At 38.1% G+C, this 19,067-nt stretch overlaps 1 protein-coding gene across 1 annotated transcript in view; it reads left to right on the forward strand.

Annotated features, from left to right (window-relative positions):
- The window catches only part of Cog7 (conserved oligomeric Golgi complex subunit 7), a 40,645-nt gene extending 24,902 nt beyond the window's left edge, over positions 1–15,743 (forward strand). Inside the window, exons 13-17 of the mRNA XM_068363513.1 lie at positions 6,412–6,582; positions 10,941–11,143; positions 13,379–13,488; positions 13,735–13,889; positions 14,041–15,743. Of these exons, the coding sequence (XP_068219614.1) occupies positions 6,412–6,582; positions 10,941–11,143; positions 13,379–13,488; positions 13,735–13,889; positions 14,041–14,213 (812 nt within the window). The 3' untranslated portion in view covers positions 14,214–15,743. The remainder of the gene's footprint in view (positions 1–6,411; positions 6,583–10,940; positions 11,144–13,378; positions 13,489–13,734; positions 13,890–14,040) is intronic.
- The last annotated feature ends 3,324 nt before the right edge of the window (positions 15,744–19,067 follow it).

The raw sequence follows: 19,067 nt of genomic DNA on the forward strand, positions 1-19,067 counted from the left end.
GTTTTGACACGGTGCGTCAACCTCCGCAACCCAGTGTGGTTACCGCTACTCGCCCACAGCAGACTAGACAGTCAGGAGTAGACGCTTTGCACCCCCGCGCTGCTATGGTTGTTGCCAGCTCACAGACTGGCCAACAGTTCCATGACGTTGCGTCCAGTGCAGTCACGCATGCACCCGTGCTGCCGGACTCAGCTGACCAGCCAATTCCTACTCCTTTGCCGCTTCCTCCTCAGTATTCAGACGATGGACTCTCTGATGATGACGACGCTGCACACTTTGACGACCCGCATACGGACATCGACGAACCCAAGACCACGCCTCCCTCCTTGGACTTTAGGAAAGTTCTTGCACTGTTCAAGGAGATGTATCCTGATCAGTTTGTTTCTGCAGCCCCACGCTCTCCTCCATCTGAGTTCGCTTTAGGCACGCAGTCATCCGCGCCTGCCTTTACGAAGCTCGTCCTCGCCCGCTCGTCTAAGAGAGCTTTAAGAGTGTTGGGAGATTGGATGCAGTCCAAAAAGCACCTTGGGAAGACAGCATTCTTGTTTCCCCCTGCGAAACTCGCTTCCAGATCGAGCGTCTGGTATGCCACGGGAGAAGTTCTCGGCTTGGGAGTTCCTGCCTCTGCCCAGGGCGACTTCTCAAGTCTAGTAGACTCTCCCCGCAGGCTAGCCATGAGACGCTCCAAGATTTGTTGGACTCCTTCAGACTTAGACCATCTGATGAAAGGAGTGTTCAGAGCCTTCGAGGTTTTTAACTTTTTGGATTGGTGTTTGGGAGCGTTGAGCAGGAAGACCTCCCCTTCTGACAAGGAAACTTCCATGCTCATTATGTCCTGCATGGACAAGGCCATACGGGACGGTTCCAGTGAGCTTGCGGCTTCGTTCGTTTCCGGGGTCCTCAAGAAACGGGAAAACCTTTGCTCCTTCTTGTCAGCTGGAGTAACACAATGTCAGAGATCGGAACTTATGTTTGCTCCTCTCTCAAAGTGCCTTTTCCCAGAGGAGTTGATCAAGGAGATTGCTGCATCCTTGATTCAAAAAGACACGCATGACCTGGTTGCGTCATCTGCCCGCAAAGCCACCCCTTTGCCTACCGTGTCTAGACCCAGGATGGACACTCCAGCGTCCAGATTTATTCCGCCCTTTCGTGGCAGAGCCTCCAGCAGAGGAGGTGCTCGTGCCGAAGGGAGACGTGGGATTAAGAAGAAAGGTACCAAGTCCTTTAAAGGCAGAGTCTGACTGCCACCTTCTTCAGACAGCAGTGGGAGCCAGACTCAAGAACTACTGGCAGTCCTGGGAGAACAGGGGCGCAGATGCACAATCTGTGAAGTTGCTCAGAGAAGGGTACAAGATCCCGTTTGTACACAAACCCCCTCTAGCAACGTCTCCCATCGACCTCTCTCCCAGGTACAGAGAGGAGGACAAGAGACTAGCTTTGAAGCAAGAGGTGTCTCTCTTACTAGAAAAGGGAGCGGTAGTCAAAGTCCGGGACCATCAATCCCCGGGCTTCTACAACCGTCTCTTCTTAGTGGTAAAGAAGACAGGAGGGTGGAGGCCGGTGCTAGACGTCAGTGCTCTGAATGTCTTTGTCACAAAGCAGACGTTCTCCATGGAGACGACAAAGTCTGTTCTAGCAGTGGTCAGGAAGGAAGACTGGATGGTCTCTTTAGACCTAAAGGACGCTTACTTTCACGTCCCCATCCACCCAGATTCCCAACCTTTTCTAAGGTTCGTTTACGGAAAGGTTGTCTACCAATTTCAAGCCCTGTGCTTTGGCCTAAGCTCGGCGCCTCTTGTGTTTACGAAACTGATGAGGAATATTGCCAAATTCCTGCATTTAGCAGACATCAGAGCCTCCCTCTATTTGGACGACTGGCTTCTAAGAGCTTCTTCAAGTCGTCGCTGTCTGGAGAATCTAAAGTGGACTCTAGATCTGACCAAGGAATTGGGTCTTCTGGTCAATATGGAAAAGTCCCAACTGGTCCCATCCCAAACTATAGTGTACTTAGGGATGGAGATTCACAGTCAAGCTTTTCGGGCTTTTCCGTCGGCCCCCAGAACAAGTCAAGCCCAAGGATGCATCCAGAACATGCTAAAGAAGGACCGATGTTCAGTCAGACAGTGGATGAGTCTGATAGGGACGCTTTCATCACTGGACCAGTTCATTGCGTTAGGGAGACTGCACCTCCGTCCCCTTCAATTTCACCTAGCTGTTCACTGGAGAAAGGACAAGACACTAGAAGCGGTCTCGATCCCCATTTCCGAGAAGATGAAGTCAGCACTGACTTGGTGGAAGGACAACATCTACCTCAGAGAGGGTCTGCCCCTGGCTGTTCAGACCCCCAACCACGTTCTCTTCTCGGACGCATCGGACACGGGCTGGGGTGCGACATTAGACGGTCGGGAATGCTCGGGAACTTGGAACTCGAATCAAAGAACGTTACATATCAACTACAAGGAGCTACTGGCAGTTCATCTGGCCTTGAAAAGCTTCAAGTCCCTCCTTCTAGGCAAGGTGGTGGAGGTGAACTCAGACAACACCATGGCCTTGGCGTACATCTCCAAGCAAGGAGGGACCCATTCTATGACGTTGTACGAGATCGCAAGGGACCCCCTCACCTGGTCAAGAGATCTAAACCTTTCTCTAGTAACGAGGTTCATTCAAGGCAACATGAATGTCATGGCGGACTGCCTCAGTCGGAAGGGTCAAATCATCCCAACAGAATGGACCCTACACAAGAATGTGTGCAAGAGACTATGGGCCACATGGGGCCAACCTACCATAGATCTCTTTGCAACCTCGATGACCAAGAGGCTCCCAAATTATTGCTCGCCAATCCCGGACCCAGCAGCAGTTCATATAGATGCTTTTCTACTGGATTGGTCCCATCTAGACCTTTATGCATTCCCCCCGTTCAAGATTGTCAACAAGGTACTGCAGAAGTTCGCCTCTCACGAAGGGACAAGGTTGACGTTAGTTGCTCCCCTCTGACCCGCGAGAGAATGGTTCACCGAGGTACTTCAATGGCTGGTGGACGTTCCCAGAACTCTTCCTCTAAGAGTGGACCTTCTACATCAGCCACACGTAAAGAAGGTACACCCAAGCCTCCACGCTCTTCGTCTGACTGCCTTCAGACTATCGAAAGACTCTCGAGAGCTAGAGGCTTTTCGAAGGAGGCAGCCAGGGCGATTGCTAGAGCAAGGAGGACATCCACTCTTAGAGTCTACCAGTCGAAGTGGGAAGTCTTCCGAAGCTGGTGCAAGTCGGTATCAGTATCCTCAACCAGTACCTCTGTAACCCAAATAGCTGACTTCCTATTATACCTGAGGAAGGAAAGATCTCTTTCAGCTCCCACGATCAAAGGTTACAGAAGCATGTTGGCAGCAGTCTTCCGTCACAGAGGCTTAGATCTTTCTAACAACAAAGATCTACAGGACCTCCTTAAGTCTTTTGAGACCTCGAAGGAGCGTCGTTTGGCCACACCAGGTTGGAATTTAGACGTGGTACTAAGATTCCTTATGTCAGAAAGGTTCGAGCCACTACAATCAGCCTCCTTTAAAGATCTCACTTTAAAGACTCTTTTCCTCGTCTGCTTAGCAACAGCTAAAAGAGTCAGTGAGATACACGCCTTCAGCAGGAACATCGGATTTTCATCTGAAACGGCTACATGTTCTTTACAGCTTGGTTTTCTAGCCAAAAACGAACTACCTTCTCGTCCTTGGCCGAAATCGTTCGATATTCCAAGCCTTTCTAATTTGGTTGGAAATGAACTAGAAAGAGTCTTATGCCCTGTTAGAGCTCTTAAGTTCTATTTAAGACGAACTAAGCCTTTACGAGGACAGTCAGAAGCTTTATGGTGTGCTATTAAGAAACCTTCTTTACCTATGTCAAAGAATGCAGTTTCCTATTATATCAGACTGTTGATACGAGAAGCTCATTCCCATCTGAATGAGGAAGACCATGCTTTGCTGAAGGTAAGGACACATGAAGTTAGAGCTGTCGCAACTTCAGTGGCCTTTAAACAAAATAGATCTCTGCAGAGTATAATGGACGCAACCTATTGGAGAAGCAAATCAGTGTTTGCGTCTTTTTATCTTAAAGATGTCCAGTCTCTTTACGAGAACTGCTACACCCTGGGACCATTCGTAGCAGCGAGTGCAGTAGTGGGTGAGGGCTCAACCACTACATTCCCCTAATTCCATAACCTTTTTAATCTTTCTCTTGAAATGTTTTTTATTGTTGTTTTTTGGGTTGTCCGGAAGGCTAAGAAGCCTTTCGCATCCTGGTTGATTTGGCGGGTGGTCAAATTCTTTTCTTGAGAAGCGCCTAGATTAGAGGTTTTGATGAGGTCCTTTAGTATGGGTTGCAACCCTTGATACTTCAGCTCCTAGGAGTCGCTCAGCGTCCTAAGAGGATCGCGAGGCTCAGTAAGGAAGACGTACTTAAAAAGGCAGAGTAATTGTTCAAGTCGACTTCCTTACCAGGTACTTATTTATTTTATGTTTGTTATTTTGAATAACTGCTAAAATGAAATACAAAATACTTAGCTCATAATAATGTAAACATGTAATGCTGGTCTCTACCCACCCCCCTGGGTGTGAATCAGCTTATATAATCACCGGCTAAGTTTAATATTGAAAAATGTTATTTTTATTAATAAAATAAATTTTTGAATATACTTACCCGGTGATTATATATTAAAGGACCCTCCCTTCCTCCCCAATAGAGACCCAGTGGACCGAGGAGAAAATTGGTTCTTTGTTTACATGGAGTACTAAGTACCTGCTCGACAGATGGCGCTGTTGATGTACACCCCCTCCTGCATAGCGATCGCTGGCGTATTTTGACCGTAGAGTTTTTCTGTCGGGCAGCAGAGCTGCAGCTTATATAATCACCGGGTAAGTATATTCAAAAATTTATTTTATTAATAAAAATAACATTTTGTGATGGTTTTGATAATGCTTTATTCTTTGAAGTTACTTACAACCTTGCAATGCCATGATAATTACAAATGAAAACTTATGCAATGAAATATTTGCAGAATCTAATTTACTTTCATGAGGTTAAAATCTTTTTAAAACGGACAGTTCTTTTGGATTCTATGTAAATTCAAGTTGTATTTTCAATTAGATGATATAACACTTGTACACTAAATGTAATTTTGTCTGTTGCTATGTGTATACAGTATAATCCTTTTGTCCATTAGATAGGGAATGTCTTCAGTGGAGCTGAAATGGCAGTTGAAATTGTTAGCGAGGTACTGAACGTTAGGTGGTCAAGTCTCTTCTCTTTTGTCTTTGGCCACAACAAGTATGATTGTACTGTTCATATTTTATCTTTCTCTCATACTTTTTAGTTTGAATGTTGACGTTTACTTCATGCTGATAATGAAACAAAGCAGGAATGCGAGTGTTTATGTGTTTATGGCTAAGCCCGCGATAGATCCCCTCATTCTACACCTTACAGGCTTGATTGTTCTCAATTATCCCCAAGTACCTGATATAGATCATGACCTCCCTTTCAAAGTAGGTATATTCTTTGATAAGTGAAATGGCAGTCTTCTTAGGTGCCATTATTGGCAACGCACATGATAGTGCTAGAGAGACTGTTTAGCACTTTGCATTCCTGATAGAGTTCACGTTCACTGAGGCTTCTGGGGACTTGGTCTCGAGAGCATACATGAGGAGCAATGAGAATGTCGATATAGATCATGAAATTTGTTTGAAGGTTGGCGGACTGCGAGGCAATTATTGCCCATTCACTCATCATCATCTCCTCCTACGCCTATTGACGCAAAGGGCCTCGGTTAGATTTCGCCAGTCGTCTCTGTCTTAAGCTTTCAATTCAATACTTCTCCCTTCATCATTTCCAACTTCACACTTCATAGTCCTCAGCTATGTAGGCCTGGGTCTTCCAACTCTTTTAGTGGAGCCCAGTTAAACGTTTGGTAAATTAATCTGTCTTGAGGAGTTCACTACCTGTCGTTAAATACCATGTTAACAATTCTAACGCGCATTCCAGTTCCACTGAAGACATTAAGGTACTCGTGTTTATATAATGAGGAGAAATATAAATAACTAAAATATTTTTATTTTTTACATGTTTAGAAATTTTTCTTATATTATATGATATATATGGAAGAAATTTTATTGTGAACTACCTGTATTTACTTGAAGAAATTTTGCGGTAGCACCATTGATTATGAGTGTTGATATAACATTGTGTATTTATGGTACTGTATGTCCAAATGGAGGATGTGTAAGTTTATATTGTGAATTTATGAATACTTTGCTACAAATATTCTTTAGATGGGTTTTTTTTTCTGATCAAGCAATTGTAGACTTCAAAAATTTCTTGTAAATAGAATTATATATTTTTTCATCTTAAGCAATATTCTTCATTTTCCAGGCGAACTAGTGATGGCAGTAGACAGCATAGAACATTCAATGGCAACTATATTTACAAATGCTTCATCAAAATTTATGTGGGAAGCAGCAACACCGTTCTCAGTGACACCAGACTTACTGCTTTCCAAAGAGAAAGTCCAGGTTTTGAAAAAGCTTGTGACTAAAGTTGTAGGTATGTTAGATTTAATTTTTTATTGAGTTATCTAATTCAAAAAGCCCCTTTCTGGGTTCCGAGCTGTGCCGCCCAGTGAAATGCTCCTTTAGCACCATTTCTAAGATATATAACTGCTATATATTACCAGAGAAAAAATTGCATAGGAATGCCAGGTTGAACCCAGCTCACTCACCTATATAAGGTGTCGATATAATACTGGGGCGTGATAATTCATAACCAGAGGTCTCGCACCATTTAGATATCTCCTCTTCAAAACCCCCGCCACAGCGAGGTGCCGATCAACACTACTACCACTAACCTAACCCACGCCAGTGACGTCACTCCTCATAGCAACCAAGGTTTGGGGCCCATGTTGGGAGGGAAGTCAAGGGAGGGTTCACTGGGCGGCACAGGTCTCTCGCCCAGAAATAGATTTTTCCTTCGTCAAAATCCCTTTTTTTTTCATGTTTACAGAAGGTTCTCAACTAACAATCTTAATTAGTTCCAAGAAGATCTTTGTAAGTCGAATTGTTTGCACGTCGAATTTTGTTACGTTTTTGGCCTCGGGTAGGCCTAACCTCAATCCCAGGCCTATGAATTCCAGTTACGAAAGTCAACAGATATTCGGGTTTCATATGAAATAGATATCAGGTTATTACAAAAGGGATTTTGACGAAGGAAAAATCTTGTTCTGGGCGAGGAACCTGTGTCGCCCAGTGAAATGCTCCTTAAAGCACCATTTCTAAGGCATAGTTATTGCTGAATATACCAGAGAAAAAAAGAGATGCATGGAATGCCAGGAATAAACCTAGCTCGCTCACTCTTTGAGTGTCGGCATAGAAAACTGGGGCTTGATTGAACCACGACCATAGGTCCCTCACCAATTAGACCTCTCCTTCATCAACATCCCCTGGAACAACGAGGTGCCGTCCTACACCCGTCTGCTGCCTCCTACTACGACTATCCCTCTCCACCCCTACATCTCCCCACCCCCTGTCCACATTCCTCAACAGCACCTGCGTTGGTCAGACGTGTTTTATTTTGCTCTGTGTTGTTTTGTGTTTTTGAAGATGTCCGACATTTTAGAGATCCCAACTCCATTGTTTTGCTTACTGTATTAAAGGATATAATATTGTTTTATTGCAGTATTTCTTTATCTTATTGTCATTTTCAGTTGGATTTGTGTTTGTATTTCTGAATGTTTGTAAGATGAGAACCTGTGTAGATCAATATAGTATTTTTATGATGAGTCATCCTCACAGCTTAGCTCATCTTTTGCATAAGTTGTTATTTTGTCCATGTAAATAGTATGCTCTTATCCTCAACTCTATCATTTCTGGGCTCGACCTGTGTCGCTCCGTGAAATGCTTCTTATAGCACCATTTCTAGGGTATAAATACTGCTAAATATATCAGAGAAAAAGATGCATGGAATGCTAGGAATAAACCCAGCTCGCTTACTCTAATAGAGTGTCGGTATAGTAAGTGGGGCGTGTTAGAACCACTACCAGAGGTCCCTTAGCAATTAGACCTCTCCTTCCTCATCAGTCCACAATAAAAAAGGACTTGTATAAAAAACATCTGCATCAGACCACCTATTGTCGGGGACAACTACGGGAAAAAAATATAAAGTGGATTCCTTTTATCCCAAAGCCTGTTAATCAACATATAGTACTCACTGAAGCAGACTGCATGCATGTGAGTAGCATTAGTCTTGTGAATCATCATTTATGCTGCAATCTGTTTCAGTGTTTTGCATCATTTAGTACAAATGTGTGCGAGTTTGTAGAACCTCGCAAAAAAAAAATCCTGTAGGCATGATGATGAATGGAGAAGTATTGATTTAAAAGTTCAAGATAGAGACGTCTGGCAAAATCTAAATGAGGCCCTTTGCGTCAATAGGCGTAGGAGGAGATGATGATGATGAGGCATTACTTAAGGATCTTTATAGCATCGCTTAGGCTTCCATCTACAACCCCTTTTTAGCCTTTTTACCTTCCTTTCTTCCATCTTGCCATCCTACCTCTTGAGTTTCTTAATACAGTAGTTCAGTTGCGAGGTTTTACCACAGTTGCAATTGAGTGCTGAATGTCCTCCAAGACCCCATCACGAGGGCTTATGGCCCAAGTTAATGAAGAAGTAATGCATTACAAGGGAATTGGTTCTCTGTGCACAGCCCAAGAGATTTTGTCAAGTGCTGTTACATCTGGAGAAAGGGTAAATTATTGATAATGGTAATAAAGATGATGCATTTTAGGTAAATACCCTTAATATTACAGTATTAGATAGTAGGAGTTTGCACAATTAACAGCTTGAGGTAAGATTATGGGCAACAGTACTGTATTGAGCTTCTGGCTTCTGATATATAACTAGAATTTTTTAGTCTTAAACATTTCAATAAGACTCTGGGCAATATTCATAGCAATATTTTGTCGACCACTATAGTATATTTTTTGCTTTCTATGTCTACCTTTGATTTATCAGACTACCTGTACCCTTCTCACTTATTAATCTGTTAAATTGGAAGTTGACTATAATTGTGACCAAGGAAACTGCATATGAATTAAGTGTATATTATGCACCGGATCATGTTTTTCTACAGTGAATTGAGATGTCTGGAATTCCTGTGGTGCTCAGGAATCATGTGTTAAAGTAATGGGTTCGTACTGATTAAAATTAGTAAAGGTACTTGATAAATTGTTAATTCCTATGCATGTGTGAAGAGGACTCAACATCTAAAGTTTGAGTGTCAGCAACTCTCCCTTTGCACTGGCAGAACCAAAAAAGAGCTTGACGGGCTGCCAACACTATAGCCCGTGTTCCACATAAAGTGAGGCAATCGTATGAACGAAGAAGTAGTCTTAGCTTTGACATTTAAGGGGATTGATGTACCAGCTCATGAAGTCAGGCTTATTGACCCAACTTAGACTCCAAAGACTTACAGTTTGACAGATGATGGAGTTTGGAAGTGCTAAACAACCTTCATAGCTTCATAGGAAGTATACTAACAAGTCCCTGAACACTATTTTTTCTTGTCGTTATGGTGGCAGCTCGAGTAATAGCCAGTTCAGCTCCCGTATGGGACAGGAAGCCTCTTACCTATGGTAATGTGTTTGATCTAAATCTGAGGTCTTATGCTTCTTTCCTTACACTCTCTTGAAGGTGAAGCCTTCATACCACTACACTCTGGATCTGACATTGATATTAGTAAGCTATATTTCTGAGCACTATTCTTATTAGTTTGGATCTGAAAGAAGTTCTCCCCCATTTGGATCTGAAAGAAGTTCTCCCCCATCATCCTTTTACAAGGAGGAGCATGGTGGAATAAATACCTATTCATTGATCATCTTGTACCAGCTATTTCATTCCTGGCTACATTTCTCCTTAGTAGGAGTAAGACTCCCTCATCGGCTAAGTACTGGGTACATATCCAAGTACTGGCCAGGCTCTGTCAGCCTACTTATCTCTATGATGATCTGTGATAGGAGGCTGTTGGAGTCATCTCCTTCACTGTTGTATGGAACCATGGAAACTGGTATATTTCAGGGAAGAAAGGGAACCAACCATATTGATTTTAGGGGACTTCTTAATCACCAATAAGTGGGTATCCCTATTTTAAAGGACCAAAGGTTTATATACAAATAGGAACAATGTACAGTAATTTGTATTTTTGTTAGCAATGAAAACATAAGTCCTTTAAAGTCAAACTTCCTACCACAACCACCTTTTTAGTCTTGAAGGTCAAAAGTGGAAAGTCTTTAACAGGAGAATGTGCAGGACTACAGTACTGGGTGCTCACCATGATTTCAAAGGCCTTTATAGGTCCGTTATAAACATTCCTTATTTTAAAGGACTCGAGGATTCAGGCTTGTATAGCTAGGAAATGTACAAATCACTTTTAATATATATATTTTTATCTTTTCCACTCTGTTGACAGTCCCATTATTTGTAAGTGTCCATTCTCTTGTTAATAGGTTCATCATTTCATTTTCAAAAGAGTGGTACTGTACAGTTTATTATTTATATGCTTTATGAAATCATAATTCATCATCTTAAGTACTGTATAGCTTTACTGTTTATCTTCATATGATATACAGTATAGTATCTATTTCAACTTGACATAGATTTTGTCTTTTGAAAAAGGCATTTTTGTTATGTATGACAATTATTGATTATGATTTAGATGTCTTACAGCCTTCTCAAGTTATTCTCACTTTGTTGTATAGATATTAGACAATTGTTTTATTACCCTTAAAATTGAACTTGTCCTTATAAAGGATATAACTGTAATTGAAAATTAATTTTGATAATTCTTTTGTTCTCTTATTTGAGTGAAAATTACTTTCATTTACTATTTCTCATTACTGTGTACAACAGATGAAGATGGGCGTCTTCTTGAGAGCAGTTTAACTCAAGCACAAGAGCAGTGTCAGTGTAGTGTAGACGCAGCACTCCATACAATAATCAATCCCGTGTCGACCCAACTAACGGCCGTTCCAGATCTCCCTGCCTGGAATTCACGTCAGGGAGCGACTGCCCATCTTTCATTTTCATTTTCTCCACAAGAGTATATCACTCAGGTAAGATTATACAGTATCTAACAGCTTTATTTTATATATAGTAAAAGAGATCACAAACATACCGAAGCATGCAAAATATGAAGATACACGAAAAGTATTTGGATTGTAATACTTGAGAACAGTTGTAAAGTAAATAAGTACTGTAGTGAAAGTAATAAGCAAAAAAAACCAAGGACACAGTAAAATTACATTTTAAAAAATTTCATACAAAAAAAGGTTTAGAAATTTGGCTGCCCTTGTATTGTATTTTGTTTGATATTCATATGATTCAGAGAAGCTTCAATTTACTTATAATCTATCTATCTAAGAGAAGTTAAACTGTTGAACTTAGGAAATATGGATGATTTGCAATGTACTTACGGCATACTAATACTCTATAAAAAAATTTGAAGTAATATTGATCATCTAAAACTTAAAATCACTTACTTGACTTATGCCATATTGCCCAGAACTGTTTTTTGGAAAAAAATTTCAGTTATCACTTGAAAAATAAGGTCTAGTGTCATCTTCCCTGATGATGATATATCACAGTTGACAGTAGCTGCCTCGACAAGCAGGTGTTTTAATGAAAAAGATAGCAATTGAAAAGGAAGTGGGCACAGTGTTTTCAGTAAAGCAGAAAGTTGTTTTTATTTTGATAGCATCCGAGTTATCCTAAAATTCGTATCTACAATGATTTTTCTTCAGTGCGTCGTCTCAAAAGATGTGAATGAACAAAGTCCTCACATTCTTTTTAAATTCTTGCCATCTGCATTTCTTTATATTTGAGAATAATCTTTTCTGACCAAACATGTGAGAATAGGGCATTGTGATTAGACTGTTGGGTTACAGTATACTGTACTGCATCTGAAAAATTGAAGACCTTTTAAAGGTTAAAGGTTAAAGGTGTCTGGTTTCAGTTCCAGTTCCCTCAGAATAAATGATCAGCAGAATGTTAGCTGGGCAAGCCCAACCCCCCACTGTGGTGCCCTACCACAGCAGTGGCCTCCCCAGTGAACAGCTTAAACTCATGGTCCCGAGCGGGGATCGATCTGAGTACAGTATGAATAATGGTTGTGATGATGAAGTCTTGATGATGAAACAGGTAGTAGAGCCACAAGTGATTGTATGTGGTGGTTCACCTGAGGATCATTGGTCTGTAAGAAATACCCAACTCACTCTGTTATGTAGATTGGCTCTTGATATAGCAAAATTGACAGAATGGGAAGTAAGCATTCTGGTATATGATAGATGGGTTTGTAAAAAAACGGTTATTTTAAAGTATGGAGAATTTATTTATAGCAAACTCGTCAGTGATTCGAGATTGAACCACAAATTAAACAACTTGTCAATTGCAAACCCCTCTATGCTATTGAGATCAAATTAGTCTGTAGATGGGAGGCTGATCAGTGGAAGATGCAGTTCTTGCACTCCTTAAAAATTAATTAGGTCAGAAACCAAGTGTCAAAAAGATTGTTATAAGGTACTATGTGTATTCAAATACCCAAAAAGGAATGGACGTTTGTTTTTTACTTTCTTGACTCTCTCTGCAGGTGCAGATATCAACTAAACATTCAGTTAGAACATAGATGCGCATGGCCTTGGAAGAATCTCTCTTGAAAATAGAAAAGAATGATAAGAGAAATACCTTTAGCTATTGTGTCTTTTAATCTTGAAGATGGGAAAAATATGTCAGGATGTATTGAAGTAATTTCTCTTGGTATTAGTCTCCTTTTATTACTGTAGTTCTATATCAGGTATGGGCAAGTGTTCGTCAAGAGGGGGCTGTATTTAACTATAAACAAGTGAGAGAAGGCCGCGTGATGATACATATGTGCAAAAAATATTGCATGCCCAATATGTAATGAATTTTCTTACAATTCTTCCATGTTTTATTTATCTGGGAATGAAAGTTTTACGTAAAACTGACATCTTTCATTATTACGGTTATAAATATATAGAGCTTCAGTAACCTAGAAAGTCTTGAGGGCTACACAGAAACGCCGCATGTGGCCTGCGGGCCGCAGGTTGCCCATGCCTAGAATGATTTATTGTTAATTTGTTCTCTTCATTTATTTATTTCCTTATTTCCCTTCCTCACTGGGCTATTTTTCCCTGTTGGAGCCCCTGGGCTTATAGCATCTTGCTTTTCCAACTAGGGTTGTAGCTTGGATAGTAATAATAATAATAATAATAATAATATATGTAGCCTTTTATCTAATTTTCATTAACTACAATACTTTGATTATCTTGCAGATTGGGCAGTATTTGATGACTCTTCCCCAGCACTTAGAGCCTCTCTTAGTCAATCACAGTCCAGCTCTAAATCGAGCTCTACAAGAAGCTAATTCCTCTTCGGCGTCTAGGTAAGCTACCTCCGTACCTGATAACAATTGGTTATTCATGTAACATAAGAATATTTAAGGATTCCAAGTTCAGTGTTTGGAATGTTAATAGTTACTTAAATTACATAAATCATAATTTATTTTTATTGAAGTTTAATATTGTTGAATATTGATACCGTACAGTACATATTGTATTAGTACTGTACTGTAATTCATGTTATATTGAAAAAAATGTTGTTAGTTGAAATGTTTTTTTTTCCTTTGTAGCCCAGGGGGTCGAGTAGTTAGCGAGAGTGAAGTCAGTGCAGCAGATTTCCTTATCAATAGTGTAGGGCAGAATACATGCAAGCTCTACACTGATGCCATCTTAAAGATCCCTGAAATATCTTCTTCAATGATCACCCAATTGACAACTGATATTGGTGAGCGTGTTTTCTAGATGTCTATCATTTTTAAACTACTTCTGTGAAATGCATTGATACTGTCTATAATTTTTAAACTTTCTGCTGTGAACATTTTATGAAATTGATATTTTAATTCTTGTATCTTTAATATTTACTTTGTCTTTTCCAGATTACATTTGCAACATTTTGGAGGACTTGGGTGTAACTACGTGTGATCCCCTCGACAAACTTAATGCTCTTCTCAAAGCTCCAGTGGATCAGTATTGGAAAATTGCTCCTGGAAATAACCCGAGGTTGATTGCCGCTGTAAGACAAATGAGGAACATTCCTGTACAGTCGTAGTTTGGAAAAAATAATTGACTTTAGGTATTTTTGTATGAATGCATAGCTTACTAAAACTAATATAAAATTTTTTGAGTGTTTGCACAAGAAATGAAATGGATTTAGTGATTAGCATTTAGGATTTTATTTAATGATGATTGACGGTATTTTTTACTTGCGTGATGAGAATGGGACCTTGATTTCTATTATCAACAAGAAAAGTAAATAACTCTTTATGAATGTATAGCACAATAGCATTTTTTTCTTGATACATGTGCAATTAAATCTGAAATTTCTGAAACTAAATTCTGATTATATTGTAAAGAGTATTTTCGTTTTAAAGAAATTCATATAGTTAAACTTAAAGCAGTTATTACGCATGAAGATTTCCTAAAATATTTATAAAATATACTCATAGCCGTGAAAATTTTCTCTTGTGGGAAAAATAAAACATATTTCGAGAATTTCTACTCGGTGGCACATACTCAGCTCACATCACTGAGGATTGGTTATCATGTCTAGTTCCTGTTCTTGAGAATATCGCCTTCCGTCCAAGTACAGTAAGCCCGTTGGGCATTCATGAGTGAGTAGGCTACCTTTCAATCTAAAACAAGGGCACGACTAATCAGCGTGTGTAGGTCACTGGGCATATCTTTGAAATTTTACATCAAATCATAGTCATTTTGTTATTATTATTATTATTATTATTATTATTATTATTATTATTATTATTATTATTATTATTATTATTATTATTATTATTATTTCTAACCAAGCTATAACTGTAGTTGGAAAAGTAGGATGCTGTTTTTGGTAAAATTAAATATATATTTAGACAAAATCATGACAACTGTTGAAGTTGCCTTTTGCCTATTTTACATTTGAGGTATAGAAAGAAAATACTTCTGAGAAGAATGATGCAATTATTCAATTTGTTATCTTTTGTTCATTAATTGAAAACTGGTATGAAATTGTCACCTGTCAGAGTTTTAAGAAATTTTCTTTTGCTATTATGTATTCTGAATGCCAGAACTCTAATACATGTTAGTGAATTTCTTGAATAATCTATTGTATTTTTTTATTGGAATTTACCTCAGTTACAGTAAAACAGTCAAAATTTAAAGCTCATGTAAGGGAATTGCTAGTGACTGAGGGAGTAGACATGAATGGCTTATGGCAATCTGTGAAACAGAATTCATTCAGAAATATATTCTTGTTGAGTTACATTAATTGAAAATCTATAACATCTTGTTTGAGTTCATAGAAAATAGTCTGAGGAAAGAGTATTATAGATGTACTGTATTTTGTTATTACACCGTTTGGTGAGAATGGTTGAGTGTGAATATAAAAAGAGTAGTGTATGGTTTTAGATGTATAGAACACCGGCAAATGAATGTCAAAGAGTTTGTGTTTACTTCTAAATTGAAATATTTTATTTTGTTTAAATAAAAATTGTTTGTGAACTGAAAGTCCAATATTGTTTATGTTTGAATTATTGTACAGCAAGACTTAATGCACTAACAGTGTACAAATAAAACTTATTTATCAGTTTATGATGGTTTCATTTATGAATACATCCCTATAAACTTTGTTTAAATTTACAGGTATGAAAGTTATTGAACTACAAGGAAATATTTAGTATATACAATAAATTAATAGTGAAACTTAGATAAGGAAAAAATTCCAAGTGTAATTAAGCTTTTAGTTAAATTTATTTTAGTCCCCTATAAATATTCATTTTCTATGACAGTTTATTTTCCGTTTTCTTTTAAAGATTGCATGGATAACTAGTGCAAAATTTAAAATACAGTACTGAATACGGTACCTTTGAAACTTTTAATCTTTGCACACACATACTAAACAATTAAATCAAGATATGTATTACAAAATAAATAAAACTAAAAGTAGCATCTTGATATATGTTTACATTATTCATCAGTACCAAGAACTTTTATCATAATGACGTCAAGATAACTTAGAAAATTATGTCACTGACTGCCTTTCTGAAATTCATCCTGGAATATAATTTTCATTGGAGTAAAAAATAAGTAATTATAGATGGCGCCACATGTCTTTCCAAGGATTCTAAAGTCAGAGAAAGTGTAACTCCATTGTTTCAGAATCCTTGTATGAATTTATGTATGATACCCATAAGGTATACCCAGCCATTTGACCAGTGGACGTGCTAGGAGAAGGTGAAGGTAATTGTGTATTTAAAAGTGATTTTTGTGAGTCTATATTGACTCTGTAAATTGTGCTTGCTGTGGATATTTCATAAAATGTGTTTTAGTGCTTTGAAATAAGTGTCTTCAAGGCATTTGATAATGTTTTACTAGATATCTGAAAGACTTAATTATGCCTTTCAAGAATTCGTAGACTTGGTTGGTTTCCAAGTGCTTCGATAATGTGGTTTTAACTGTGTAATTCGTTGTTACTCTTAAATCCCTAAGAGTGTATTCAAGTAAATCTTGTAAGTCCTGTAAGACACTGGGTTTCCATCTGTGATAGGACAAGGAAATTCCCCTTAAAATGAAGCAAGAGGATCTCCTATAGTGTAGTACAAAGTGTAGACTGGACTTTGCTACAAAATTAAAACTAACCGGTGATAACTGATTGTTTACAAATATAAAATTGCAAGTTACTTGTAAAAACTTATCAAGACATTGAAGTGCATTGAGGAAGGCCGGCTTGTTGGTGCAATTTTTTTCTATCTATTACTTTAATCCGAAACTTGACGTCTGTGAAAGTTAAGACCTTTGCTCAGAGTTTTCACAATGGATGAAGGCTTCACGTATTTCTTCATATGTGCAGGTAAATCAGAGAATATTTTGTTTTACTGTAACTTATGTATATTTGTGATCGTTGGGTTCTTTAATTATTTTTGATGGCTATAAGATGGTCGAAATTGTAGGTCTACACTGTATGGGAATTTGATTATAGGAATCTTTTAGTGTCCCTGGTTTTGCATAGTTTTGAGTAATAAATCCCGTTGGGAATAAGTGCATGAAGTTTTAGTAAAATCACTTTCGAGAGGTATATCTTGTAAGATTTTAACTAAAAGGGTTTTGATTATTATTCAATATGGAGTTAGTTTTAGAACGTTTGAAATGTAGGCCTATTTTTCTACATGCTTGTATTTATGGAGATTAATGTTCTCTATCAAGTTGATTATATTGAAGTGATTGAAAGGATTGCTTTAATTTTTAGCGTCTAATTCTGTGGAATTTGCACCTGAAAATCAGATTTATCAGTTCATTCCTCAAGCTTTTAAGCTACTATTTTTGGCTTTCCATTTTAATTTATAACAGTAGGCCTGTTATAACCTGAAAGCCATAATTGATCCATTGGTACATGGAGCAGTTGGGTGTCATATCATAAGAGAAATTGCCTACATTTGTGTAATTTTCATTATCATGGTGCCAATATAGTTGCAATTTGCTTGAAAATTTGTTGCATTATTGGGCTGGACATAAATACATTTATCTTAAGCCAATTGCCATTCCAGCTTTTGTTTCATAAGCAAGCATTTCACCATAAGTAATCATAATTAGATTTTTATATTGACAAATAATTTTTGAGTAAGCCTTACTGATAGTGTTCAATTTAATGGTGATTTCTTAGTATATTAAGTTGAATGGCTTTAAAGAGTCTGTTGATAAGGGCCTTAACATATAGGACAGCCAAGGGTTTTGATTTGCTGTCTTTCTTAATTTATATCTTTGCTAAAGAGTATTTTTATTTTCAGAAAATCAGATACATCAAATTTACGAACTAACAGAAGTGGATCACCAAGGAGGGTCTAAATATTTAGACAAAGATTACTGAAGGTTGCTCTGAATACAACACAAGAATTGATGGCACCTTGCAACAGAAGAAATAGCGTGCATGAGATTGAAGGGCCAACGTTATGTACGTTTGGATGGCTAAAATCCTCTACGAAAATGTCTTCCATTTATCGAGAGTTCACTCTAGAAACTTCGAAAAAGGATAACTAACTGTGGGGTAAGTTGTCATTTAAGTACAATGCTGAGATGAGCTGATAATTGGTTAAGTGATAAGTGAATATTATTTCAAGTCCCTATTACTTAATTTAGAATTGAATCAGAATGGAATAATCTATTAAAATGCTTTTATTCTAAAATTAGAAAGAAATGGACAAGTTGGCTTGAAAACTAAGAAATTTCAAATTGTGAATTTAGAGGTAATCTTTAGATTGACATAACTTCAATCTAAATGAATAGGTTATAAGAATATTTTCCTTAGTAAACTATATGTTTACTATGAGATTAAGTTTTTAGATAAAAGGAACTTGGTGCATTAAAAAATCTTGTTGTAAATTTGGACTAATTTTTGTTGAACTTTTCAGATCGTGGTTGTATGCAGATCAAAATTATGCTGTTATAAAAGAATGGTTAAGATTGTAAACTGAAGAATCCTGAACTCTAGGAAGCCTTTATAAAGATAAGTATAAATAATTTACATTGGTCGATATGATCCAGTTGGCAAGAGTATAAATTATTAATGGAGTAACGTACATTTCAAATAGAATGTTACTAGTTAAAGTTGAAAACTACGGAGTTGGAAATTAGAGCATATTAAAGCTAACCCTTTTCATGCTATTTAGGTACATTTTATTTTTTCATCAAACTGTATTAAAAGCCAATTAAAATTACCTCTAGCACCGTACTAGGAAGATTAAATGCAATCAAATTTAGTTAACTTAAAATTCTATTCTGAAATGGCTGTTTATTTACAGGCCGTGAAGCAGCAACTCTACGTGCCTAAGGATTCATGAGGAAGAAAATACCCAATGAAAAGAACAAGAATGTGTAATGTTATTGCGAGGGCCTGACGATATTTTAGGAAACTTAATGG

The sequence above is a fragment of the Palaemon carinicauda genome, chromosome 40 (genome assembly GCF_036898095.1).
Source record: "Palaemon carinicauda isolate YSFRI2023 chromosome 40, ASM3689809v2, whole genome shotgun sequence".
NCBI classification, from domain to species: Eukaryota; Metazoa; Arthropoda; class Malacostraca; order Decapoda; family Palaemonidae; genus Palaemon; species Palaemon carinicauda.